General features: G+C 58.4%; 12 protein-coding genes across 12 annotated transcripts; 6 read left to right on the forward strand and 6 right to left on the reverse strand.

The window, feature by feature from the left end:
* The first annotated feature begins 499 nt into the window (after window positions 1–499).
* On the forward strand, window positions 500–2949 carry SCHCODRAFT_02364606 (cytochrome P450). The gene is made up of 11 exons (XM_050342484.1): window positions 500–647; window positions 698–1028; window positions 1082–1159; window positions 1279–1528; window positions 1586–1609; window positions 1660–1734; window positions 1788–1950; window positions 2006–2063; window positions 2123–2300; window positions 2355–2595; window positions 2649–2949. The coding sequence occupies exons 1-11, from the start codon at window positions 603–605 to the stop codon at window positions 2901–2903; spliced, it is 1698 nt and encodes a 565-aa protein (XP_050198798.1). The 5' UTR covers window positions 500–602; the 3' UTR covers window positions 2904–2949.
* Window positions 2950–3471, reverse strand: SCHCODRAFT_02364603 (uncharacterized protein). The gene has a single exon (XM_050342483.1). It carries the CDS (start codon window positions 3310–3312, stop codon window positions 2995–2997), a length of 318 nt encoding a protein of 105 aa, XP_050198799.1. The 5' UTR covers window positions 3313–3471; the 3' UTR covers window positions 2950–2994.
* SCHCODRAFT_02585521 (uncharacterized protein) lies at window positions 3331–5693 on the reverse strand (the record flags this gene model as incomplete). The annotated part of the gene is made up of 8 exons (XM_050343950.1): window positions 3331–3447; window positions 3498–3578; window positions 3615–4241; window positions 4295–4358; window positions 4523–4690; window positions 4790–4963; window positions 5017–5198; window positions 5259–5693. 8 exons carry the CDS (start codon window positions 5691–5693, stop codon window positions 3331–3333), a joined length of 1848 nt encoding a protein of 615 aa, XP_050198800.1.
* Window positions 5694–6082: 389 nt separating this feature from the next.
* Window positions 6083–8374, reverse strand: SCHCODRAFT_02634136 (uncharacterized protein). Its single transcript, XM_003029669.3, has 4 exons — window positions 8021–8374; window positions 7200–7963; window positions 6362–7153; window positions 6083–6308 (listed from the first exon to the last, which is right to left on the reverse strand). Exons 1-4 carry the CDS (start codon window positions 8338–8340, stop codon window positions 6250–6252), a joined length of 1935 nt encoding a protein of 644 aa, XP_003029715.2. The 5' UTR covers window positions 8341–8374; the 3' UTR covers window positions 6083–6249.
* A 651-nt stretch (window positions 8375–9025) lies between these two features.
* On the forward strand, window positions 9026–11433 carry SCHCODRAFT_02634140 (uncharacterized protein). The gene is made up of 5 exons (XM_003029268.2): window positions 9026–9293; window positions 9347–9365; window positions 9418–9864; window positions 9919–10769; window positions 10826–11433. The coding sequence occupies exons 1-5, from the start codon at window positions 9287–9289 to the stop codon at window positions 10966–10968; spliced, it is 1467 nt and encodes a 488-aa protein (XP_003029314.2). The 5' UTR covers window positions 9026–9286; the 3' UTR covers window positions 10969–11433.
* Window positions 11434–12142: 709 nt separating this feature from the next.
* SCHCODRAFT_02634144 (uncharacterized protein) lies at window positions 12143–14304 on the reverse strand. Its single transcript, XM_050345802.1, has 8 exons — window positions 13985–14304; window positions 13895–13928; window positions 13803–13842; window positions 13585–13747; window positions 13331–13531; window positions 13199–13284; window positions 13082–13144; window positions 12143–13026 (listed from the first exon to the last, which is right to left on the reverse strand). Exons 1-8 carry the CDS (start codon window positions 14160–14162, stop codon window positions 12631–12633), a joined length of 1161 nt encoding a protein of 386 aa, XP_050198801.1. The 5' UTR covers window positions 14163–14304; the 3' UTR covers window positions 12143–12630.
* A 315-nt stretch (window positions 14305–14619) lies between these two features.
* Window positions 14620–15654, reverse strand: SCHCODRAFT_02511053 (uncharacterized protein; the record flags this gene model as incomplete). Its single annotated transcript, XM_003029671.2, has 3 exons — window positions 14620–14760; window positions 14810–15008; window positions 15065–15654. The coding sequence occupies 3 exons, from the start codon at window positions 15652–15654 to the stop codon at window positions 14620–14622; spliced, it is 930 nt and encodes a 309-aa protein (XP_003029717.2).
* A 1010-nt stretch (window positions 15655–16664) lies between these two features.
* On the forward strand, window positions 16665–18533 carry SCHCODRAFT_02364769 (uncharacterized protein). Its single transcript, XM_003029269.2, has 2 exons — window positions 16665–16838; window positions 16888–18533. Exon 2 carries the CDS (start codon window positions 16904–16906, stop codon window positions 18416–18418), a length of 1515 nt encoding a protein of 504 aa, XP_003029315.1. The 5' UTR covers window positions 16665–16838; window positions 16888–16903; the 3' UTR covers window positions 18419–18533.
* Window positions 18534–18854: 321 nt separating this feature from the next.
* On the forward strand, window positions 18855–19365 carry SCHCODRAFT_02510172 (uncharacterized protein; the record flags this gene model as incomplete). The annotated part of the gene is made up of 4 exons (XM_003029270.2): window positions 18855–18987; window positions 19048–19144; window positions 19196–19241; window positions 19306–19365. The coding sequence occupies 4 exons, from the start codon at window positions 18855–18857 to the stop codon at window positions 19363–19365; spliced, it is 336 nt and encodes a 111-aa protein (XP_003029316.2).
* A 268-nt stretch (window positions 19366–19633) lies between these two features.
* Window positions 19634–20678, forward strand: SCHCODRAFT_02509648 (ClpP/crotonase; the record flags this gene model as incomplete). Its single annotated transcript, XM_003029271.1, has 6 exons — window positions 19634–19829; window positions 19879–19914; window positions 19962–20056; window positions 20109–20439; window positions 20494–20577; window positions 20629–20678. 6 exons carry the CDS (start codon window positions 19634–19636, stop codon window positions 20676–20678), a joined length of 792 nt encoding a protein of 263 aa, XP_003029317.1.
* SCHCODRAFT_02634157 (uncharacterized protein) lies at window positions 20508–21142 on the reverse strand. Its single transcript, XM_003029672.3, has 4 exons — window positions 20936–21142; window positions 20817–20881; window positions 20630–20765; window positions 20508–20578 (listed from the first exon to the last, which is right to left on the reverse strand). Exons 1-3 carry the CDS (start codon window positions 21120–21122, stop codon window positions 20733–20735), a joined length of 285 nt encoding a protein of 94 aa, XP_003029718.2. The 5' UTR covers window positions 21123–21142; the 3' UTR covers window positions 20508–20578; window positions 20630–20732.
* A 130-nt stretch (window positions 21143–21272) lies between these two features.
* Window positions 21273–24107, forward strand: SCHCODRAFT_02691098 (uncharacterized protein; the record flags this gene model as incomplete). Its single annotated transcript, XM_003029272.2, has 6 exons — window positions 21273–22299; window positions 22355–23054; window positions 23125–23155; window positions 23253–23414; window positions 23464–23845; window positions 23888–24107. Exons 1-6 carry the CDS (start codon window positions 21458–21460, stop codon window positions 24105–24107), a joined length of 2337 nt encoding a protein of 778 aa, XP_003029318.1. The 5' UTR covers window positions 21273–21457.
* Window positions 24108–24121: the final 14 nt, after the last annotated feature.

The following is a 24121-nucleotide window of genomic DNA, read 5'->3' on the forward strand; positions in this document are numbered from 1 at the left end:
CACTTTATCTCTGGATTCCTTCTGATACTGCTGGGAGTCTTTGGGACTGTTCTATCGCATGTATCAACATAAACGACCCTCATCCAATCCAGCCGACATGTAACCGCCGCGTGCGCCGTACGTACCTGTGCGTTGGCACGCCCCCCACATTCATTCCAGGTGCGTATGTCGCAGGAACTTTCCGTCGAACGGCGGCGCCCGCCTTCGCATTCGCCCTGCCCCGACGTTCAGGATACGCACATAGTAACAAGCCGCGAGCTCGACGACGCGACCGCACACTGTACAACGCGATCTCATTAGACGGGTCGACCTCACTAGTGCGATGGTCTCCTGCCGACAAACTCCACGTCCCTTGTGAGGCCCCATGCGCCGCCGCCGCCGAGCATGATTGTTGAACATGTCTCGGGCCCTCCCTGGCCCTCTGACGCTAGACGCGATTGCGGCGTTACTAGGGCCCTTGAAGAAGCGGCGTCGACCACGTCGATATAAACCTTGACCTGCGTCGTATAAGAGGGCCCGCGACGACACGAATCGCGCTCGACTTGTCGAACGTCCCTTCACTGTAAATATTCCCTCATTGTGCTCTACCTTGATCGCTCGCGATGATTGTCATGAATGCTTTCGCCTTCTCTGCGCTTGGCGGTTTGGTAAACATTCATTTATATCCTCCCATCTTGTTGCTCATCGTCCCCGACAGGCCTGTCATCTCATCTTCAACCGCTTCGAGCCGCAAGATCTAACCAGCGTTATCACGCTCCTTCTGCTCGTCCCTACAGGCCTCAGCGCCCTCTTCCGCCCCCATTCGTCGATACTCATCTCCGTACTCTTTGCATTCACTACATACCTCGGCACGCTCCTCTGCTCCATCGTCCTTTATCGTCTATCGCCTTTCCACCCACTGGCCGAATACCCAGGACCCATCCTATGCAAAATCAGCAAGCTCTACAGCGCGTGGATCTCTCTTGGTGGCAAACAGCACTTCCACTACCGTCGTCTGCATGAGAAGTATGGGGACGTCGTGCGCGTCGGTACGTCTCGACTTGCTCGTTTGGAGGGGACATCGATCTTACCTCCTGCAAAGGTCCTAACGAGCTTGCGTTCTTTACCGCGGATGCCGTCGAACCGTTGTTCGGTTCCGCGGGCTTACCCAAGGGAACATGCAAGTCCTTTCCTCCTTACTAGTTCCCATCCTATTCGACGTGCTTTACTTCACCCTTACGTGCTCTATTTGACCCGCTCTACCCATCCAACCCTTTACTGACCTCACGTCTCTCCTAGTCTGGGATGGGCGCGTCGGCCGCCGGGAGGAAAATCGCACCCTCGTCGCCATCCACAACAAAAAGGAGCACGCCACACGCCGCAAGAAGTGGCAGCGCGCGTTCACGCCGTCGGCGCTGAAGGTGTACGAGCCAATTATCAGGAAGCGGGTTACGGAATTCGTGGATACGCTGGCGGGCACGACAAGCGCACTATCGTACACTGGCACAGCACAGCCTTTCAACTTGTGCGAGAAGATCGCGTACTTCGCGTATGTTTTGTTGGTCTGTTTTCATGCGATACTGACTGACGAACGGGAATCTTGTAGCTGGGACTTTATGTTCGACCTTGCGTGCGATTCGATTGTTTCCTTTCGGTGAGAGGTTGCTTACCGCTCATCAGCTACGGAGGCGGCTCCGCAGCCATGCAGAAGGGCGACGTCGATGGCATGCTGCACCTGCAAGATGTGGTTCAGAAGTGAGTCTGTCCTCACCGCTCGTCGGACGAAATCCTCACCCAGCACCACACAGACCTCTCATCTTCCGCTCCCACATACCTTGGCTCGGTGATATCTGCGGGACGCTTGCCAGGTTCCTCCCCAGCCGCGTACATGAGTTCCGGATGTGGGCCATAGGCGTCGCCGCAGCGCGCGTGCGCAAAGGCTCGCCGTATGAAGACATCTTCTACCATCTTGTACGTCGTTCGCAAGCCTCTGTACAGCGTAGAGATCTGACGGCGGTTTGAGCAGGCCGATGAGGGCGGGGTGTCGAAGGAAAAGCCTGCTTTCCCGGAGATTGTTGCCGATGGTAAGGGCACCCTGAACTACTGCTCACCACAGACCAGTTTCACTCACTTACCCCTTCAGGCGTCCTCGCCGTCACCGCCGGTTCTGATACGACCTCGACGGCGCTCTCAGTCATTTTCTACTTCCTCATGAGCCATCCGACCGCATACCGACGCCTGCAACGCGAGATTGACGACCAAGGCGATGATTTGTATGACTACAGACGCCAGGCGGGGATGCCATACCTTAATGCGGTCATGTCAGTCATGGACTGTGCCTTCGAATGCTTTCGCTGACCTTACTATGTATCCAGAAACGAGGCGATGCGCCTGATCCCGCCCGTACCGGAAGGTAGCCACCGTATGGTGCGCGACAAGACGCAGGCGAAGGTTGTTGCCGGGAGCTACGTCCCTCCCGGCACACAGACCTTCGTCCCGCAGTACACGGTCTTCCGCGACTGGCGCAACTTCTCGCCCCTCCCTGACTCCTTCGTACCCGAGCGCTGGCTCCCAGAAGAAGACCGCGTGCGGCTCGAGCCCGAGATCTTCACGAAGGTACTCTCGTCACTTCTCGCAAATACACGCCTCGTTAACGTACTCCCTTACAGTCCCTCGAGGCCTACAACCTCAACCGCGCCGCCTTCATCCCCTTCTCCCACGGCCCCGCCAACTGCGTCGGCAAGCAGCTCGCCTACATGGAGATGCGCATGTTGCTTTGCGCCACCCTGCGGCGCTTCGACCTGCGCTTTGCCGACGGGTGGGACCCCAAGGAGTGGGAGGACGGTCTGCAGGGTTTCTTCGTCATGGTGAAGGGCAAGATGCCGGTCGTGGTCAGCGAGCGGAGAGGTGGGGCGATGAACTAGGGGCGCTACTGAAGACGAGAGGTGGACAAGAGAAGGCGGGCTGAACGTACGAGAGTGCACCGGACGAGCAAACAAGTAATCATCGGACTTATCACAGACTTTCATACATAGATAGAGCTATACTAATACACCATATCGTACTTATATCGAGCCAAGATATGTAGGCGTACATCCCTGCGGCGAAGTGAGTGGACGGAGATGGAAGGAGAAATAGAGCAATCGAGGATATTCTGGCTCTCTGAAAACAACGACGAAAGCAACACGATAAACAAGCACCGAACAGACCCGGAGATCTAGCGAAGTGAGCGGGGTGGTAATACAGAATGAGGACAAGCCATCGATGACGAGGCCGTGCATATGATCGAGCGCCAAAGGGCGGGGGAGAAGGTTTTGGGTGACAATAGGTCATGATGAGGATGCCTCACACCTATCGCCTCCCTCGCCTCCTTTCCTTCTTTGGCGGTGGTTCTGGTATCTCAACAGGACGCTGGCAGACCGGACAGCGACCGGAGACGTCGATGAGCCATGGGTCGAGGCATGTTTGCTGAAAGATATATGAGCAAGGCCGATCGTGGCGAACGGAGATCGACTCACATGGAACACGTGCCCACAAGCAAGCAACCTCAGCGGCTGCGCGCCCTCGCCCGCATCCTCGAGTCGTAGTCGCTCCAGCGCCTCTTGCGACGTCGCGGGATCCACCTGAATGCGCACATCTTCCGCCTCTGCCGGCCCATCGGCCGCTGTCGGCGCACTGCTCGTCGTCGCTGCCGGCGGTGCCTCAGCTGACACCTGCGGTACCCCACCCACCCACTTCGGCTCCTCAAAGTCCATCAAACAGATCGCACACGCCGCCCGATTTCCCTCCAGCACGACGCTCGGGAAGCCCTCCAGGTCCCAGTGGTCTTCCCACTTCAGTGGCTTCGAGGCTCCACTCCCACTTTCGCCCTTCTCCCCATCGCCGACCTTCTCATCCATGTCACCATCTTCACCATCCTTCCCTTCCGAATTGCGCTTTCGCCGCAGGAACTTGAACCACTTGTGTCGTTTGGGCTGCTTGGGTTCCTTCGGCTTTGGCGGGTACTCGTACTGAACCTCCGGTGCTTGACTCGACGCCTGCCCTTCGGTCTCTTCCTTCAACTGCGCATTCTTCCCTTGCGCATCGTCCTCTGCCTTGGACTCCTCTTTCTGCGCCTTTTCTTCGGGCGGCGGCGGGATGTACATGACCAGCGGTATGCAGTCGACCGCATCCTTTGGCAACTTTCCAATGGCCGGACGGAGGGGCGCGCCGGCTTGCATTGGGTGTCGACCGAGGCAGATGAGGAAGATGTTCCAAAAGAGCTGTTGTTCAATTAGCGGGCGCCGACTTATGCAAGGCAAGCGGAAAGACGTACGAAGAGGACGGGCGCAATTATGAATACGACCATGCTATAGTCGATAGTTAGCATCCGATCAATGCTGTGAGAATACCACACAAGACGAATGTTCGCGATGAGGAAGTTTGAGAGGCGAAAGAACAAGCCATAACAGCCATGAACGAGAAAACAAGCGCAAGCAGCTTCGCCACACAGTCGACTAACGCTCGACGAGGGAACCCAGAAGATACATGAGACTGAACGTACCCAAGTGCAAGCACCTCCAAAACCATGAGGTACATGATGCAGAGGATGCCGAAGATGAGCCACCAGATGTGTGGCGCATCATGTCGGCAGGTGTCGACGGAGGTGTATTCGAGGATATGCGCGGTGAGGAACCAGCTCAGGGTGAGGAGGGAGACGAGGGTGTTCATCCTGGTGGGAGCACAGTTAATCAATATAGCTCATGAGTGTCTGAGCGCTGTGAGGTAGCGACTGTAGGGCGAAAGAGTGGGAGGTTCGGGATTCACTCACCGAGCGTAAAGCCGAGTATTCGGCAGAGGCGGGGCCTCGGCAGAAGCGGAGGATTGAGAAGCGGAAGCCTGGGGAGGGGCCCGGAAGCGCGCGGACCGCGGCTCATGGGCCAGTGGCGGCTGGAAGGTTGCGAGGGACATGTCAGGTCGACTTTCTTGATCGGCGCGAAGATGCCTAGAGGGTGGTCGTCAATGACAGTCATTGCATTTGGAGTCAGGACCACGCACTGTGCTTTATCCCGCGTCCATCCCCAGTAGTGCATCCCACACGCGAACACGACGCGCGCCGCCCACACCACCGCCCACGCTCCCAACGGCCGATCGCAAGCCACCCACTCATTCGAGTCCTTGTACGGGCTCGGACTCTTCGTGTGCCCCGCGATAGCCAGCAAGATGATAACAACCGTGATCTAATCAATTCAACAGCTCTATTAGCGAACGGACACTGCTGCCACACAAGCCGCACGCACCTGTATGAGACCCCAGATCAGGCGCCAGTAGAGCCCGACAAGTGCGCGTCGCTCGCGCGAGCCGTCCCTGCCATAGCCAAAGAACTCACGCGCGCGTGTGTATAGCGAGCGATCATGGCGGAAGGTGGCGATCGATGGGCGGGGCGGCCTTGCTGCCGGTCCTGCGTTCCCCTGCGCCACAGCTGGCGGCGAGGAGGGAGGGGAATCGTGCACCCTCTCAGGCCGCGTGAGGGCTTGCTGAGGTATTGAAAGGGCCGAAATATCCTCGTTCGAGGCGCGGCGCGGTGCAGGCGGCGAGGCAGGCGGCGTCGGCGGCGTTATGTGCAATGCTATAGCTGTGCCGGCAGGAAGGAAGCTAACCGGTGACGCGTCCGCGCTCGACACGTCGTTCTCTGAGCGCACCCTGCGTACTGAAGACGCCCGGGAGGCAGACATGGTGGGGAGTGGCAAGCCCGCGGCTACGTCGTCGCTGGCGCAAGAGCGGGGCCGAATGAAATCCGCGCAGCACTCTCAGATCCTGGCTGGTGGCGCGAGGCCGAGACGCGTGAGCGCCTGTGAGTCGATGGCCGTCGTGGAGTTCGATGAGAAGCTTCCGATTGTGATATCCGGATCCAGCGTGAGCGTTGAGGAAAAGCAGAATTATTCGCCACCGAGGGGGTGAACAGAATGAACTGACTGGGCCTGTGTGCCAAGCTAGAGCGCGGAGATCGGCCCGCGCAGCCGGCCAACACCAACGATCACGAGATGGGCGCGTTGACGCGTTCCCGACGACATCTGACGCCTGCTGTGTCCCCACTGTGTTCATCCCGGCAGTAACATACAGTCCACTGACAGGTAGAGCCCGAGCCTGCTGGCCTGCTAGCAGTTCCATTCCGTTTGCGGGGGATGAGAATAGATACAATACATATGGACGCTTTCCTTGCGTGATAACCTGAAATCCTCCTGTTCCGTGCACATAGATTTTGATCCTCCACACCGTCGTGAGCACTGATCAGCGGCCCTTCAACTCGCTCCATATCGGTGTCAATGCCTGGGCGACAGTGTTTGCAGCTGTGACCAGAGTCAGCACCTGCGATGCCCCGTAAAGTCAGGAATGCACTCACCCACATCCAAACACTCCCTCTCCGTTTCGTCCACCACCGCCCTCAACAACCCCCTCGACCGCCACCGATCTGGATGGAACCGCAGATGACTCTTCTGTACGAACGTCCGGAAGTCCTGCGACCGCATACTCGGGCGCACCGCCGTAAAGAACGCCTCCACGGACGCCCAGTCCACGTCCTCGACAGTGAAGCCAGAGGCAGGCGAGTGCAGCACCGGCCACGGCACGTCCTCGAAGGTCAAAGGCGAAGTCTCCACGGTCCACTTCGTGCGGTCAAACTCGTCGGCGAGAGTGCGGTAGCGCTCGAGGGCACGCGCGGTCGACCAGGGACCGTATGCGAAGCGGCGTTGGCGAGCACGGCGGGCAGCGTCCTGCTGGCGGCGAGCCTCCTCCTGACGCCTCAGCTCCTCTTCCCTCTGTCGCCTCTCCTCCTCTCGCTTTGCCTCCTCCTGCCTTCTCTTCGCCTCTTCTTGCCTCCGCCGCGCTTTCTCCTGCTGTCTGCGCTCAGTCTCCTGCTGTGCCGCAGTGACCCGTATCCTTTCGGCTTCCACCTGCTCGCTCTGTGCGCGTTTCCGTGCCTGCTCTTCCCATAGCGGGCGGTCTTTCTCCAATTCTGCAAGCTTTCGACGCGACTCCTCAATTGCCGCCTGGCGCGCGGCTTCCTCATCGTCCTGGTCGTCAGACAACAGTTCGTCCACCTCGTCCTCGTCCTCTTCATCCAGATCAGGTAGGTCATCGTCGTGGTGCACGCCATTTGTGGCACCAGCATCGTTGGTGAACCCATTCGTGAAGCCTACTGTATGTTAGCATCAGCAAAAGACGACTACAACGCTACGCACCGTTCTCATACTTCACATCCGGCGCCGCGTCACCGAACGCGCCCCGCAGAAATTCAGCGTGTCTTTGCTGAGCCCGCGCCTTCGCCTCCGCCTGCAACTTCGCCCGCTTCATCTTCTCGCGCATCGAGTGCTGCGACTGCACATTCCGCCTCGCCGCTGTAGGTGACGTTGTCCGCGCACGTTTGCTGGGTTTCGTCCGCTCGTACGTGCGGTGCGTGCGATCGCTGGTGTCGTGCGCCTCCCCAGCAACCTCGGGCGACGCTTCTCGCGTATGCGCCTCCGAGTCCCCGCGACCGCGCTTCGTCGCATCGCTGGGGTGGTAGCTTGGCGGGACCCAGTCCTCCATGACGTCGTCGTGGTCAGAGGCAGCGGCCTCGGGGAGGTTCTCCTCGTTCTGCTGGTTGTCTGGTCGCTGTTGCGTCGCTTTCTGCCGCCTGAGCTTCTCCAACCCTGGCCTTAGCCGCTTCGCATCGCGCGTCACAGACCGCGAGCGTGCGCGCTTGGGAGGAGGCGCAGGTTCATCATCCGCGTCATCCTCCATGGGCGATGGTTCGGGCTCGCCAGCGCGGAAACGCTTCGAGGGGCGCGAGTAGTCTTCTGCATAGACGCGCTTCTTGCCAAAGAGCGCGTCATCTTTCGTTTCGGTGGGGGATTGGGGGACAGGGGTGATGGTGGTGAGCGTGCCTTCTGGGTGCACGACGCATTCGTAGAAGGGATCGAGCTTATAGATCTCCCATTGCTCCTCGGTGCACAGGACGCGTTCTCTGTATGCAATTCACGTCAGCCAATCTCTTCCACACCAGATAGCACACCCCACGCACCCGCAAATATCGATAACCCTCGGCCACTGCCCCTCATCCACCACACCCGCATCGCGCTTCGCCCTCGGCACAAACCGCCAACTGCTCTTCCCATTCGGGCCCACCTCCACCACCACCCTCTTCGGCCGATTCAGCTCATCCTTCAGCGACAACTTTGACATATCCGGCGGCGTCGCGAACGCCGTCCTTGGGTCGAAGCTCGCGAACAGCAGGCGCGACGCGGGGTGGCGGAGGAGGCGCTGCGGCTGCCGCGGGTCGAGCGCGCCGGGCGCGGTGCCGCTTATTGAGCGGGAGTACGGCGCTAAGTTGCTGCCCTCCATGGTGAGGGCACGTTCGGTGGTCGTGGTGGGGGACAATGCAAAGATGCCTCGTGTTCTGTGAACGGTGATCATTGATTGATGCCACGCGGTGGCGGGACCGTGTTCAGGTCACGTGCTATGTTCGTTTTCTGGCTGCCTGCTATTCGCATACTTTGGAGGATCTGCGCTTCTCACAAGGCGAGGAATCTTGGGATATATGGGCAGAACCGTCGACCCCCCAGTTGCGTAACGCCAAACTGGGTTGCAAGTTTTGTTTGACTGAGCTTCAAGTTGAGCAGTTCTGCGCCCTTGCGGATCCGTGGCTTTGAGTAAATACTTATCCAGTTCTGAGAACCATGTAGCGGCCATTACGACTCCTGATGAAGGCCGAGGTATAAATGTGTCCAGCCATGCACTCCCTTGAGAGCGTACTCTCGACGCAGTGGTGACTGGCATTCAAGTCGCCTTTTCCACTACGTAGTATATTTACCTGGCGTGTTTCGCGCTAAAAAGGAGGCCATACAAACCTGCGCTGGGTATAGACGAGCGACTACAGTCCATGAAGTACATGTAAGCGGCGTCCTTCACCCCGCAATGCCCGGGCCGTTTCATTGTGAGGCTGATGCGCCATCAGTGCGCAGCGCGCCCCCATGATGCCGAAAGGGAGGCGAACTGCCGTGACGAGCGTCGTAACCCCGCTCGCTGTCGGTTGCTCTTTCCCAGCATCCTTGCGCTCAGGTTCCTCAGGCGCTGCTGCCCCCCTCTGTCTTTACAGCACCCGACGCAGGGCGGGACCGGACTGGACGCCTGCCGGACCCCGTGTCACGGTCTGCCGACGCTGCCTCCGCAGTGGCGCTGCGTTTTACATAATCCGATTGCACTCTTTCTTTTCACCCGCGACGGTGAACAGACCCCGCATTCATCTTCCACGACGCTCCTTACTTCCTAGTCCTAGCACTTGTGGAATATGGACTGTGAGCAGCCCCGCCCCCGCCCGCTTGGTGCCTTACTGATGTGGCGTTCCTAGCAGTATCCTCGATCTTTGGGTGAGCATTGGACTTGCGAGATAACCGGGAAATGAACTCAAGGGGACTGCAGCGGTGGGGACGCGACCGATACGTCGACCACGGCCGCGCAGACGACCACTCGCGAGGCTACAACTACTCGCGAGGAAACGACTGCGACAACTCCGACGACAACGTCCACCACTAGCACCTCCACCACCCCCACCACCACCTCCACGACTCCTACCACCACATCAACCACCTCCTCGACTACTTCCTCTTCCTCTACCACAACCTCAACAAGTACTACACCTACGAGTACTTCCTCAAGTACGACTTCGACCTCTTCTACGTCCTCGACCCAGGAGACTACGAGCAGTACTTCCCAGACGTCGACTTCTTCCACGACAAGCCTTGCTGTTACAACAAATACAGATGGGGGACAGGTCACCAGTACTGTCGTCGTGGGTGTGAGTCCGTCGGTCACGAGCAGCGCCCCCAGCAGTACCTCCAGCAGCGACAGCTCGAACGGGGACACAGGGTATGTATGCCCCCAATATGCATTGCCCTAGACTCACTTGTATGCTCCTTCCAGCTTTTGGAACAACAAGGGCGCAGTTGCCGGCACCTTCACCGCAGTCGCTGTGGTCGGTGCTGTCATCGTTGTTTACCTCCTCACCGCCTTCCTTCGCCGACGCCGCGCTAAGAAGTTCGACAAGGAGGTCGAAAAGGCCGCCGCTGAGGCCGCTATGGCCACCGCCCCGCGCTTCGATGACGATGACAACGATTACCCTGCGTCGTCCTCCTATCCGCCTTCGAACCCGTATTCGGACCACTCGCACGGAACATATAACCAGCCGCCAATGCCCACGGAGACCTACAACATGCAGGACTTCAACAACTACTATTCAAATGGATACGACAACCCGTACGCTGCCGCCGGTGTCGCTGGCGCGGGTGCTGCGGGCATGGCTGCTGCTGGGAACAGGCAATCCTCGTACAACGCTGGCGCTGCTGGAGGGTACGATTATGGTAGCACTGAGGGCGGGGCTCAATACGCCCAGCCCCAGGCGCAGCCATATGCAGCGTACGCGGGGCCGGACTATTATCAGAATCAGCCCGGCAGCGCTTCCGCCTATGCCGGCGGCTTCGACCAGCAACAACAGCCTGGTGGCTACGACCAGGCTTACGCGTATGGCGAGCCGTCGCACTCGCCGACGTATGAGGCATACGGAGATGCTGGACCCGCTCCTGCCCCTACGGCGCCCTCTGCTTCGTCTCACTCTGCGGGTGCCACGACCGCTGCCGCCGGTGCTGGTGCCGCTGCCGCGCCGCTCATGCGCGCCAAGTCGGGTGCACGGAGCCTCTTGGATATGGACTCTGGCGGGGCGCAGGATATGCGTCCGAACAACGGCGAGAGCTACGCTGCTCACTACCAGCCGGGAGGTGAGTCTTCGATCTTGGTGCCGCATTGACGAGAGTCGCTGACCATTGTCCTGCAGCCGGTGACCGCACTTCGCGCGCGGGCGACAACGAGCTGCCGAACCCCTTCTCATCGAAGGTCCAATACGTCGATGACGATGACGAAAGCGACGACGACGACGACCAGCCGCAGCCAAAGGTGCTCAAGGTCGCGAATCAATAAAGCCCTGAAGTCAAACAGTATAATCGCTTGTGAGGTCGTGTTCCCGGTGATCACGCTCGTACCCTTCGTGCACCCCCTGTACCATCCGTGATCGCATGCACCGTTACCTCTTGTGCTCACCGTGATTACCTGTCATACCTGTCATCTCACACCTCCCTTCCGGACAAAGGGCGAACTGCCGGCGAGTCACCTTTCCGGTGGATTTGGCCCAAACGCATCTTGACTAGAGGACCGGACGAACCATCTACAAGCGCTGTCTGCACGACAGCCTGTTCGGTCACCTACGTTCCCTTTTTCTTTATTTCTTACATATTGGACATTGCACGCATGCGATGCTTGTTCTTACAGCGGTTTGCGTTACTTTGCGGAATCCGCGCGAATTCTGCGTGCGTGTCATGTTTGGCCGCAGCCTCGCGGCACCTGCCGATTAGCCCTCAGAAAGTCGCCCCTCGTTCGATACCATATAGATCTTGCTGAGAAACTGGAGCTCTATGTTGATATATGGCTGTGAGGTCCCTTTCCGAGATATTCCAGAGCAAAATGCTCGAACAACGGTATGCGATCATTTATTCCATGCCAGGCCGGCGTTTTCCGAGAGCACGCGCGCTGGACTCAGGTCCGAAATAGCCGATAGGCTCATCAGCGACTTGACCTCCAAGAAGCGTTGTATGCAGTACTTGGTGAGCCAAGTCCTAAGGGAGAACGTGGTTTTGTAGTAGGCGCCGCTTGGTCGAGAAGTTAAGCTAAATAATGGGCTGAAAGTCCATGCCAGGCGACGTGCGGCAGGTGCCGTGAGGCTGCGGCCAAACATGACACGCACGCGGAATTCGCGCGGATTCCGCAAAGTAACGCAAACCGCTGTAATGGCTTGTCCAACCGCATTCCTTTGTGAATAGACCTGTCGTTTCTGAGAGTCGTGCTGCGAAGGGACGAAGAAAAGGTTGGCCTTCACTTCAGTGCCATAAGGGTGATGGATCTGTGGTTCAATGCCTTCGCGAGGAGCTCTAATTCGACAGCCACGGCCCGCTTTCGCGGCGTGTATGATGCATGTGAACGCAGCAAAGAGGAAAGGAAGGAGCCATGCACGGTCGTGTCAATTGGGCCGCGACGCCTTCCGGTCCTGCCCTGCACGCAGCACTGATCGCTGAGGCATCAGTTAACCCAAAGAGAAGCGAAGGGCATTCAGAAGGTAATTCCAGTCCAGTCCAGAGCATTGATCGAGGTAAGAGAAGGCCCGACTAGATTGAGCTCGAGCAGATTAGGGGGCAGGGGAAGCGTAGGTAATGGGTGAAAGTATTCCAAGGCGGAGGGAGGTAGTGTAACAGAGCCCATGCAGCGCTGAATATGTACTCGAAGTGCGCGAAAGCTGGAGGATGCGTGACATGCAGGATTCAGGGAGGTAGATGAGGATCGGTCATGAGAAGTAAGGGATGATGCAGCCTTCGATTCCATCCATAATCTCCGCCCACCAAACGTCAGTCAAACCATCGAGAACCCACCACGAAAAAGTCGGAGCGAAAGGCGAAGGCGAGACCAAAAAACGAACGAGCGACAGGCGACAACGAACGACAGGCGACATCGCGGCGCAACGAATATAGACAGACAGAACCGACTACTTCCTTACAAACCGCATACCTACCAACAAATCAGTCCAAACACACCCTACAGCACGAACGCAGAGAGCGCGAGCACGGCGAGCGCCGCCGCCGCCGTCCCGGCGCCGGCCATCATGCCAGAGGCGCCGTTGTTGTCACCGCTGGCGCCGGCCGTGCTAGACGCAGACGCGCCCTGCGCACTACCCGTCACCGAGCCAGTGGCCGCGCCCGAGCCGGTCGCACTGCCGGTCTGAGACGCACCCGAGGAGGCAGAGGTAGACGGCTTGAAGCTCGCGAGGTTCTGCACGGCGGACCAGGAGGCGCCGGCGTTGTCCGAGTTGGCGTCGTACGGGATGTAGTTGACGTCGCCGCCGGTGGTGACTTGGACGATCGAGTCCGGAGCGCCGAAGTAAGACGCGGCAGCGTCGGCGGTGGGGCCAGCCAGGGTCTTGGTCGAGTTGTTCTGTACAGTTGTCAGAAGGAGGAAACATGATGAAGGTCCTTTGCGTATGGCGCACCTCAACGTTGATCACGTAGGTAGCAGATGCGTCGTCAGGGATGAAGAAGAACTCCTGCTGGACCTGTAACAGATGTGTCAGTCAGAGGTAGCAACACATGTCTGAGAGCGAACGTACACCCTCGTTGAGGAAGATCGAGCCGGCCTGGCCGTGCGTCTTCGGGAAGTTACCATAGTACTGCGGCTCGGGCTGCATGTATGAGACTGCGAAGGATCAGTACAAAGATCACGGGAAGTATGGGGTACGCACAGTGAATGACGAAGATCTTCGCGTTACCCTCATCAACGTCGGGAACGTCGAGGAAGTGGATGTGGTTCTGCGCGAGAGCCATCACGGGCTTGTAGGAGTCATCGAAGCCAGCCGACTGGACGTCGTTCCACGCGGCGCCATCCTTGGCAGCAGTCTGGTCACCCATATCCAGGGAGAATAGTTCGTTGTGAGATACGGCGTCTAGAAGACGATGATCAGAAGGGTGCGGCACAGAAGGTTCCGCTGGAACTCACAGAACACATTCGTGTCGTGGTCAAGGATAGCCTGGAAGTCAGAAGTGTCGAGGGAGCCGGCGTTGACGGACTGCTTGGACCAAGATTTGCCAGCGACGTTGTAGATGTAGAGGGAAGATGCGTCAGACTTGTCAGCGCCGAGGACGTAGATGGCGTTGAAGAACTGCGTGGGCCTCGTGAGTAAGGAACTGCGACACGGGCGCGTCGCGTTCACACACCTGGGCGAAGTAGCAGGTAACATTGTCACCATCGAATGGTCTGCGTTCTCATGTTAGTACGTCAAGCTCGTCGGAGCAGGCGTGTCACATACGGGCGACCGTCAGCAGTGATCTCGGTAGCCGTGCCTATAGTCGGTTGCCAGTAAGCACGCGCAGCACGTCGACGAGCACGCCCAACGCACCCGAGGCCCAGCTGTCCTTCGTGCCCGCGTTGTAGTCCTTGCCGCCATAGCCAAAGACGAGGAGGTTCCAGTTGATGTCCATCGCCACGCAGGAGCTGCCCGCGCTCACGACGGGCATGCCGCCCAGGAAGGAGAGCAGGGAGAGGGAAAGAGAGACTGCAGTTAGAAACGAAGGCATTGTGTGCTCTGAGGTGTGGGCGAGCTATGTAGTGGTGAAGATGGTGGACGGGAGGAGACGAGGATGGGTTGTCGAAGTCGAAGGCGAAGCGCTGGTAAAATAGGGTGCCAAGTTGTGTTTATTTGCCGGTCAACGGCCGCGTTGCTCGATGGAAGACGCCAGGCGCTAATTTTGGAGCTACCATGCTGTGCTGCCATCAAAGCGCGTCATCAGTAGAGCCACGCGCACGGAGACCAGCCAGCCCAGGGTCAACAGCTCAGGCAATGGGCTCAAGTGTATTCTTTCTACACATCGGGACCGTACAACGGATACAAGGGATAGTATTGAGCATGTAGCAGAACTCCAGGGCAGTACAATTGAGATCCAGTAACAACAGAGCATCGACAACGTGAAGCAGAAGGCTGAAGAAGGCATCATGGTATATGTCTATAGGGGAAAGCAGCTGAAAGGCGGTATCCTAAGCAGGATATGATGAGCGAGAATACAACAAAATGTGAAGACACTCACAGATAGACTTGGGCAAGCCCTCGATGCAGTCCTTGATCACGCGCAAGGTCTCCACCTTGTCGTACAGGAAGCGGTCGCACACGCACTTCGCCTAGCAATAGATCAGCATCCGCTTAGCGACACCAGCCACAGACACTTACCTGCCAGCAAGCAGTCGCCTCTGGCCAATCCTGCAGGCCTTCATTTATGATCGTATCTCCCAACGGACGAACATCCATCTCTATGATGATCTTGTACTTCAACTCTCGCCAGGTATGGTAGTCGATAGGACGCTGGCAAGATACGCAAGGCGAAACGCCACCATGCACAAATGGAGGCTCGTTCATGCGCTTGCGAAGCCTGGAGGCAAACCTCGTCAGTTCGTGGCCACAGAAGCTGATTGACGCGCCACGCACCCTTCTCTTCTGGCGCGGTGCAGTGCGAAGAGATCAAGAACAGCGGTCGTCGATAGCCGCTGCAGGGCCGGACGGTGTATCGGGTCGTGGAGATTATACGTAAGGGTCTGCGTCGACGCTGTCTTGGCCTCCGACTCCCAGCCAAACCTGCAGGCCGCGGCATACAGCCGGAGAGGGTCCATCGCGAGCGGCGCCGTCTGCAGAACGAGGCGCACGATAGACAGCGGTCCGGGCATGTCGTATTTCTCGGCCGCGTAGAGGAGGCCATCGGCGAGATCGTGCGTGTCGATAGGAAGGAGTGGCAGACCGCACACCATTCGCAGCAGGGCATCGAGCGTCTTCTCGTCCTCGTCGAGGTAGAGCTGCATCGTTTCTCCTCGGGGTCCCGGAGAACTCGATCCAGCTTGCCCTTGCTGTGGGAGGGACAGCATCTCCCTGAAGAAGCCAGATGTCGTACGTAGTGTCCATGAGTGTACGCGAAAGAGCTTGGTGCCGTTCTTTGAGGCAAAGACAACGTCTGCGTCCGGAGAGTTGAACAGCGGGTGAACTAGCTTGGAAGGATCGGAGGGAGGCTCGTACTGGACGACCATATTGCTGGTATCTGAGGCGTTGGAGTGGTTATCAGAAGAGTAAGGTGAGTGTTCCATTTGGGCTCTGGTGGCTGGATCTGTTCTGTGTTGGGTCTTTGCGACAAAGGCTCGATGACGGTCTACTTCAACATCATTAACGGCAACTGCCGCCAGTTCAATTAACGCCACAATAGGCACCGACGGTAGGCAAACAGCGCCAAACCGCCTCCCTCGACATTTCAATCGTATCCCTGACAAGGATCTCGACCTCGGGCGGTGTTCGGTTCCGGCGCGTTGTCATCGGCGGCGTCAGTGTTGGCGAGCGACTTGGAAAGCTGAACTTTAGGAAAGTGGACCTCGAGCAGACGTACGTCGCCCGGACCCCAGTGCTTTCATTCACGCTTCCTTCTAGAGAGATCTGCAGATAGGTCGAAGAAGCCCGAGTTCATTTACCACAATTGCTGTAAAGTATGCAGGAATAGCAGCAGCGGATTTGACGTCCTCGATTTGCGGGGCGCCGACGCCTTCCCACCGGTATCGGCGCACATCGAGCTAGCACAACAGATCCAATGGCGTTGCACTGTCGTCGGTGGCTCATCTATCGCTCATAACTGTCTACATGTCCGACAGCCCTCTCCTTCTGATACGGGCGGACGGGCGGCAGTGCAGGGCGCTAATTGCCCGCGATAATGGATATATACATAGCACGGATTCCCCACGCATGTCGCACACAATCCGCCTCGCCTCATCCACGGGGCGCCCTGCTGCCCTGTTTCTTGAACGCGCCCTCCATTTGTTCATGCTGACAATTGCCCCCCTCCCCTATCCTGATCGGCAGTGACAGCAACGAGGTGACATATAACCCCGGCTAGCGATTTTCAAGTCTGTCATACATAGACCCCCCGCAACGGCCATATCAATAGACCGCGTACGGCGGTCTTCCATCCCCGCACTCGCCTTTCTTTCTACCACCACCACGACCGCATCTCGCCTGCGACGCGCGCCTGGGACCAGTCGTCGCCATACACAGTCACTCCTCGCTATCTTCGCGCCTCACCAGCCCCTGTGTCGCACTACCTGCCTTGCGAGCGAGCGGCGCCGAGCGTTCCCCAGTAAGTTCTGCGCCTGGCGTATTACCGCGGTGGGGCAGTCTACACACCTCTAAGACGTCTGCCTTCTCCGTTCTAGCTTCGCTTCACCACTTGGTGCGTTATCTATACTTTGATGCCTGTCGCACCTCTCATCTTTTATCAGGTCAAGTCCTACCGTCATGGACTCTGCACGACCCGCCGCGCTTTCCAGACACATGAGCATGTACCTCCCATCTTCTACCACCATGACGCCCATCCATGCACCCTCGCCAGCCTTCCCGCCACAACCTACGAACCGTAGGCACAGCAGCATGAACCCTCGACGGCCCTTGCGCTCATCGCCGCTCGCTGGTCCCGCCTTGTCGAGCGAGGGCGCTGTCGATGACGACAACGATACCGAAACCATCAGAGCGCGTCCCTCTCGCATCTCGTCCACTCCTGAGTTCTCCCAACGCGCCCCTTCACTCCTCTACCCGCCATCGCGTCGGGAAAGCATGCGCACGCCCTTCAATACAAATGTCTCCGACATCCCGCCCGTCCCTCCTCTGCCACCAAATCTCACTCAGGCCCCGCCAAGCCCTTCACCGACACCACCCTCGCGTCGTGCCTCGATCCTGTCGGTGAAATCGCTGATTCGCAAGAAATCCAGAGTTTCTGTGCTGTCGCCAGCCGCACCTTCCCCGTCTTCCTCGGTCCCCAAGCCCTACGCCATGCCGGCGACGCCGTCCGCCCCTGACCCTCGCGCTAGCAAGAATAGCAATTTAGGCGTTGGTCGGCTCAGGACACGCAGCGCGACGAGCTTGCCCGACCAAGTTCGCCCGCGCGGACCGGATCGACGGCTGGGGAGCGAGGCCGATGTCACCGCACCTCGCCCGCGGACGGCCACCCGCGCCCCGCAGGATTCGAGCTGGCTCACGCAGAACACGTATGCGGAGACGCCCCGATTTACGCGCCTGGGCCTGGGCAGCGGTGTCGTGATGCCCGTCCCGGCGAAGAAGGCGCGCCGCGTGTCGCGCGCACCGTCGTCGACGAGCATGCGCGAGGAGGGCAATGGCGGACGTCAGAGCCCGACACAGTCCAGGCCGAGCCTCTCGCTCACGCGCAGCAACTCGTCCTCGCGCGAGTCTATGCTGTCGATACTCTCTGAGCCGCCGCAGATCCACAGCTCGGCGACGAGCATCGCGAGCAACGGCAGTATTGGGAGCATCGGGTCGGAATGTGCACCGATCCGTGAGGAGGCGGAGGATGCGGACACGGATGCGGATGACGAGGGGATCGTCATTGGGCGGCGGCCCGAGGCGCGGCGCGAGAACTCAAATGCGACGGCGCGGCTTGAGCAGCAGAAGGAGGACGAACGGCGCCGATGGAACAGCATAAAGAGCGTGAAGTCGTTGGGTCGTTCGCGGAAGACATCGGATGCACCTCAGCGGCGGCTCAGCATTTTGTCTACCTTCGGCTCGGACGATACCCATGGCGGCATGGTCAAGCCTGTATCCCTTGGCAAGACTACCGGCGGGCCTCTGGCGGCAGCTGCGGTCAAGATGGAGGTGACCTTGCAGACATCCCCGCCTACGGCCTCTGGGAAGGCGGGGGCACCGCAGCACAAGCAGACCGAACCAACCAAACCCAAGACGACGATACGCAGGCTAATGCGGAGGCTATCGACTGTTGGACGACGCCAGGCGACGCTATAGACGCTGAAACGATACACTTAGACTCGAGGCACTCTCCTTGCACCGAAGCCAAACAATGTTCTTCTCATAATTATGCGCGCGCAACGAACTCTGTACTACCATTGCGAATACTTCACGTACGAGTGACGATCTTGATTAGTTTACATAGGACGCGCCTTCCTCTACCCATTCCCGACCGGACACTTCATGACTGGTCTCGGACTAGTCGCATTATACATACCTCATGAACCTATAGTACCCAAACACAAGAACCTGGAGTAATAACACCGCTTCCAGACTGTCGATAGAAGGGTATAAACGGTGAAATGACCGCGCCGTAACGCCATAGCGTGCGATAAAGCCAGCGATGAACGTCAACCTCTGCCGCTACCCCCTCGTCCGCGCACTGCGTCCCTCCCACCTCAGACCCACCACACCGCTCTATCGCGCTGCTAGGATGACGACTGCTGCCCCCACGAAACACAAGTTCCTCGTCTACGCCCCGGATAGGGCAGAGGAGGGGACTTTCGAGAAGCGGATGTCCGTCCGGCCTGCGCATCTCGAGAATGCGTCCTCCCTGATCTCCTCTGGTTTCTCTCGTGCATATATATGGGCTCCCTATCTTGCGATACGCTAACGCCGTAGCGCAGGCGTCGTGGGCGCGCTGGGGACGCCAGAATCGGTGACCTCACCCAACAAGAAACTGGTCGGATCGGTGTTGATCGTGGAGGCAGAGAGCATCGACGAGTACGTCCCCCGCACCCCATCCCGCCCGATAACTGATCCCCCCTTCATTAGGGTCAAGGCTAAGGTGGAGGCGGATGTGTACTACACGAACGACGTCGTACGTGCCCACCCGCCCTTCCCCCTCTGATGCGCGACTGACCGGCCTGATTCATCGCTGACAGTGGGACAAGGAGCGCTTGGTCATCCTCCCCTTCTTCCCCGCGCCTGGGATCAACATCTGAGAGAGCGGTGGTGTACGATTACAAAGTAGCGAGCTCAGCGTGTAGAGCGATGGGCAGACTGTATGCAGAAGAGCGTGAATTCTGGCCCGGCCGACCGGCGCGCCCGGGTATATACCCCGCGTTCGTCATCGTGGCGGTCGTCGTTTGTTCCTCTGGTCTGACCAGCTGAGCTGCGTTCGTGATGTCCTACACCCTCTTGCGTTCCTGCGCGAAGCACTTATCTAGCCCACGCACCGCTCGTCCGTTATTGAGGGGATCCATTCGCCTGATGTCGACGCAGTACGAGCACATCCTCACGTCGCGTCCTGAGCCCGCCGTTGAGCTCATCACGCTCAACCGGCCTAAGGCGCTGAATGCGCTGAGCACTCCTCTCTTCCTGGAGCTTGGGAAGGCGCTTGCTGCAGCGGATGCAGACGAGCAGGTCGGCGCGATCGTGCTAACGGGCTCGGAGAAGGCCTTCGCCGGTGCGTCCACCGCGTCCTCATTCGCACTAAAGGCTGACATGCTGGACAGCTGGTGCGGACATCAAGGAGATGAAGGACAAGACCTGTGTGTACCCTTCCTGTCTCCATAGAGCACTTGATTGACACATCCAGTCTCCGACGTCTACAAGAACAACTACCTGGCGAACTGGCAGTCCGCACTCACGACGATCCGCAAGCCCATCATCGCGGCCGTTAGCGGCTACGCCGTACGTCCCCATTCCTCATCCCCCTTCACTCACCCCCTGACACATTGGCTAGCTCGGCGGCGGCTGCGAGCTTGCCCTCATGTGCGACATCATCCTCGCATCCCCAACCGCCAAGTTCGGCCAGCCCGAGATCAACCTGGGCGTCATCCCCGGCGGAGGTGGCTCCCAGCGCCTTACGCGCGCCATCGGCAAGTCGCGCGCAATGGAGCTGGTGCTCACCGGCCGGCAAATCAACGCGCAGGAGGCGGCGCAGTGGGGGCTGGTCAGCCGTGTTGTTGCAGAGGGCGAGGGTGAGGTAGTGAAGGAGGCGGTGAAGATGGCGAATGAGATTGCCGGGAAGGGTCAGATTGCGGTGCAGGCAGCGAAGGAGGTGGTTAATGCTGGTGAGTGGTACAGAGGGGAGAATATGGTGCATGTTTGCTGATGAGTGCTTCTAGCGTACGAGCTCGACTTGGCAGAGGGCTTGCGGTTTGAGCGCCGAACGTTCCAGGGTCTGTTCGCGACGAACGACCAGAAGGAGGGTGAGTGTCTTCGCGCCTTCAGCCAGAGTTTCTGCTGATGCTGTTCTACAGGCATGGCTGCGTTCGCGGAGAAGAGAAAGCCTAACTTCACGCACAACTGAACGAATCAAGTGTTCATGTCAATGTACTTCTAAATGCTATGCCATTGTGAATAGTCATGGAGTGGGAGATGGTGATGAAGGAGAAGGCTATCGCAAGGTCAGCCAGACAACTCAGAATGATTGCCGAACCATGATCACCTCTGTACTTCTTGTCCCTGGGATTCCCCAGTTATTCCATCTCACGACTGCGCCGGCGCAAAATACTGCAGCCAGAGCGCCTCAGTAGTTACTCTCGAGAAAATGAGTGGCATACGCACCTGCTCCCAACGCAACCGCTATCCTCTTCTCCCACAGCGATCCAGGAGTAGCTCTCCGCGCTTGCATGAAAGAGTAGACACCCAACCCAGCGAAGGTCGCCGTGCCGACTACCCGGCATTGCAAGCAGTCCTGGAACTCCTTTTGAGGTGCTACTTGCGCAGTGGGAGCGACGTTCGGTGTGGACATTGATTGCAGGAGGAAGGGGAAGAAGACCAGGCGATCATACGGCACGACGCGCCTTGACGCGTTCTCGGCAGATCGTTCCGGCAAAGTGCGCCACGTGTTTTCAATCAGTGGGCGAATCTATCTGCTCGTCCTTTGTCCCCAATCATCGACGCCGCGATGACTGCTAACGACTTGTGGCCACTCAAAGACGCGCATTTCTTTGTTTGATGGCATGCGTGTAACGGGATCCTAGCTACCTTTTCATGGATGGTTATCTTCTCAAAGAACCATGCATATCTGCTCGATATCAGCCCATATAAAAGGCCGATTCCCAATATTGACGCCCTTCACCCCCCATGGACAGACACTTTTTGAATCCTCATCTTGGGGCGATGCCCGACTCGACGGCGCGTCGCGATGCAAGGAAACGCACATATGCGGAGGCGGGCGCTCAGACTGGGCCGTGGCCGGGCGCTGCTGGCGGCGCCGGCGAGCCCCAAAGGTCACCTCGATCATCAAAGAGACGCAAAACAACTTCGACAGGGCAGGGCACGGCTCAGACAGAGCAGGAAACGACCCCCATGGAGCAGGAACCTACTTCGCCTGAAGAGAATCCACCGGAGGTCCCTGCTTCCTCTTCAGAATCGCATTCTGCCAGCGCGTCGAACTGGTTGCCAGTGTTCTATGAGTGGCTTCCCATTCACGATACCTATGACTACAGCCTGTACCGCTGCCGTTCTTGGCCCCCGAATCCCGCACCTGGACGCACCTGGCTTGCTACCGATCATGGACGGCTGATCTATGTTGCTCCTTGCGCTGCATACTACGATCAGAGGATGGAGCCATGGGAGGGCGATATCGATCTGTACGAGGCCGTGCAGCTCTGTAACTTTCACAAGTCATATGATATGCCATATCCAGCGCGCTACGACGATGAGGACGGGACACTTCTCATCTCGGACGACTTGCACGAGCAACCCAGCCTCATCCTCAAGGTGGGAGATACCCTCTTCGCTGTCGACGGGGAGGAACTCTTGGATGGGCTCAGTAATGGCGAGGTCTGGGAGCGCGAGTGGGCACAGCGACACAACGGCGACGTCTTGACTAGATACGGTCAGCCGGTGCTGGAGATCCATCCTGATATAACGGTCGAGGATATGGCACACTACCTTAGATACATGCTCAAGGACAAGGGACGGTAAGTCTGATCCAGACTTGCTATCGAGCTGAGTCTAATTATCCTCGTGGTTTAGTTATCCTCTCTTCTTCGTCTTCGATGCCGGCGTAGGACCCGTCCATGTAGATTTCAAAGCTGCGCTCGGGCTGCTCAGGATAAGCACCCTCTATGAAGACAAGCGCGCCCGCGATCTTGCTCTTAAGTGCCTCACTCTCTTCTTTCCGTCTTCTGCGCCTCGGAAGGGCATGCCCGGCGTCATGAGGGTGGACTCCGTAAAAGAGAAGGAAGAGTTTCTGCACACCCATGCCCTTCGCGCTCTCCCCGTCCTGCTACAAGCCCGCGCGCACGCTCAGATCCCCGCCGCCCTGTACGCCGCCGCGCAGGAGCCTCTCTCCGCGATCGTGGCTTCCCCTGCGTCTGACCTGATAATGATGGTCCGTCACAAGCTCACCTCTGCGTTCCCCGATCTCTGCGAATCTACCGTCGACCGCGCCCTGCTCTTGCTCGACGGCTCTACGCAACCCTGCAGATGCGCGGGTGGTACCAGCGCCTTGCACTTCGTGAAGAAGGCTTGCTGGGTGTATCTGGACCTGAGCAGCGGTGACGGCCTGAGGGTCAACTTGCTGACGCGACCGGACGACATGCTTGCGGGCGACCGCTTTTGCAGGACCTGTGCGAAGGCGCTGCGGGTTGCTTTGAGGAGGTGGGAGGACGCGGCGTGGCAGCGGTTGCCTTCGCTCTGCGGCTATGCGTCCTGGGACGACGTCCATGAGCAGGTAAGGCAAGACGTTGCCTTGGACGATTGAGCAGCCTTCTGTCTGCGCGTCTCCTATCCCTGTTCGATAGGTGCGGTCGCTGGAACGACCCACGTTTGACTGTACACGCTGCTCGTCTAGTATCTGTACAGTATGCTGTACTTTCCATTGTATTCCATCCGCCCTCCTATGTGTTACCATCTATGAATGTTCGTATAGTAAGTATATTGCACCATGTTGAAGGAGTGTCTGCTATGAAGATGCGTGAACTTGCGAGTGTGAAGTTAGCACCAAGAAGTGGTCTCAACATCAGACGCCTCGCTCACCTAGCTATCGGCGCTCAAAAGGTATCGTCCCGTCAGACTACCAGCGTGCCGCGGGGTGCGCTGGCCATGTGCAGGCTCCGCTTATATACTATACAACGCTGAAGGAGTGCGGTCTGCTCGAAGTGGTGGGCGTGCCAGTACTGCACTCGCCCTTCTGCTCGTCGGCGACGCTGAACCTAGTGTTGCACGCCAGCTTGCTGACGCGTCCGTGCCCTTCACCGACCACTTTGTCACCGACGACATCCACCTTGCCACGAGCAGTCGCTTCCTCTGTCGCCGAGATCCGTCGAGCTGGGTACTTCGCGTGGTATTCCGAGCTCTGCCGTGCATGATACTCCGAGTTCGTGCCCCAGTCGGTACCGGTGCCGTCGAGGTTGCTCGATACGGCGGAGGTGAGCTCGATGCCGGACGGCCGCCGTGTCTCGCGCTCGATCTCGCTGTCCATAGTCTGGATGCGGATTATGAGGCGGGTGGTCTAGAGAAGGTGTGAGCATCGTGGGGCTGCGGAGTGAGTGACATTTCATGGAGGGGAAGGGGAAGTACGAACGGAGTACGACAGAAGAGGGGCAAACGTACCGTCATCGACAGAATTTCGTTGGAGATCGGGAAGGAATGCATCAGCGTCGCCTTTCCGACGAAGTACGCGCTGACAGGGACGAAAATAACGCCTGCGAAGGTATCAGGAACGAATGACAGTAGAGAAAGCGATGGGTTGGAGGGTGCACGTAGAGGAGATCGCTGCTTGTGATCAATAGAGTCGTT

Source organism: Schizophyllum commune, assembly GCF_000143185.2.
Source record: "Schizophyllum commune H4-8 unplaced genomic scaffold SCHCOscaffold_9, whole genome shotgun sequence".
NCBI classification, from domain to species: domain Eukaryota; kingdom Fungi; phylum Basidiomycota; class Agaricomycetes; order Agaricales; family Schizophyllaceae; genus Schizophyllum; species Schizophyllum commune.

Coding starts and splice junctions, on each gene's coding strand:
- SCHCODRAFT_02364606 (XM_050342484.1), top strand. CDS start 603: ATGATTGTCATGAATGCTTTCGCCTTCTCTGCGCTTGGCGGTTTG. Junction 1,610..1,659: donor GACTTTATGTTCGACCTTGC/GTGCGATTCGAT, acceptor ACCGCTCATCAG/CTACGGAGGCGGCTCCGCAG. Junction 2,596..2,648: donor AGCCCGAGATCTTCACGAAG/GTACTCTCGTCA, acceptor ACTCCCTTACAG/TCCCTCGAGGCCTACAACCT.
- SCHCODRAFT_02634157 (XM_003029672.3), bottom strand. CDS start 21,122: ATGTCCACACCGAACGTCGCTCCCACTGCGCAAGTAGCACCTCAAAAG. Junction 20,882..20,935: donor AGCGGTTGCGTTGGGAGCAG/GTGCGTATGCCA, acceptor CTCTGGCTGCAG/TATTTTGCGCCGGCGCAGTC. Junction 20,766..20,816: donor CAGGGACAAGAAGTACAGAG/GTGATCATGGTT, acceptor ACCTTGCGATAG/CCTTCTCCTTCATCACCATC.
- SCHCODRAFT_02634136 (XM_003029669.3), bottom strand. CDS start 8,340: ATGGAGGGCAGCAACTTAGCGCCGTACTCCCGCTCAATAAGCGGCACC. Junction 7,964..8,020: donor AGGGTTATCGATATTTGCGG/GTGCGTGGGGTG, acceptor AATTGCATACAG/AGAACGCGTCCTGTGCACCG. Junction 6,309..6,361: donor GAGGGAGTGTTTGGATGTGG/GTGAGTGCATTC, acceptor CTCTGGTCACAG/CTGCAAACACTGTCGCCCAG.
- SCHCODRAFT_02634144 (XM_050345802.1), bottom strand. CDS start 14,162: ATGCCTTCGTTTCTAACTGCAGTCTCTCTTTCCCTCTCCCTGCTCTCC. Junction 13,929..13,984: donor GAAGGACAGCTGGGCCTCGG/GTGCGTTGGGCG, acceptor AACCGACTATAG/GCACGGCTACCGAGATCACT. Junction 13,285..13,330: donor GAAGATCTTCGTCATTCACT/GTGCGTACCCCA, acceptor GATCCTTCGCAG/TCTCATACATGCAGCCCGAG.
- SCHCODRAFT_02364603 (XM_050342483.1), bottom strand. CDS start 3,312: ATGACCTATTGTCACCCAAAACCTTCTCCCCCGCCCTTTGGCGCTCGA.
- SCHCODRAFT_02634140 (XM_003029268.2), top strand. Junction 9,865..9,918: donor AGCTCGAACGGGGACACAGG/GTATGTATGCCC, acceptor TGCTCCTTCCAG/CTTTTGGAACAACAAGGGCG. Junction 10,770..10,825: donor TGCTCACTACCAGCCGGGAG/GTGAGTCTTCGA, acceptor ATTGTCCTGCAG/CCGGTGACCGCACTTCGCGC.
- SCHCODRAFT_02364769 (XM_003029269.2), top strand. CDS start 16,904: ATGGACTCTGCACGACCCGCCGCGCTTTCCAGACACATGAGCATGTAC.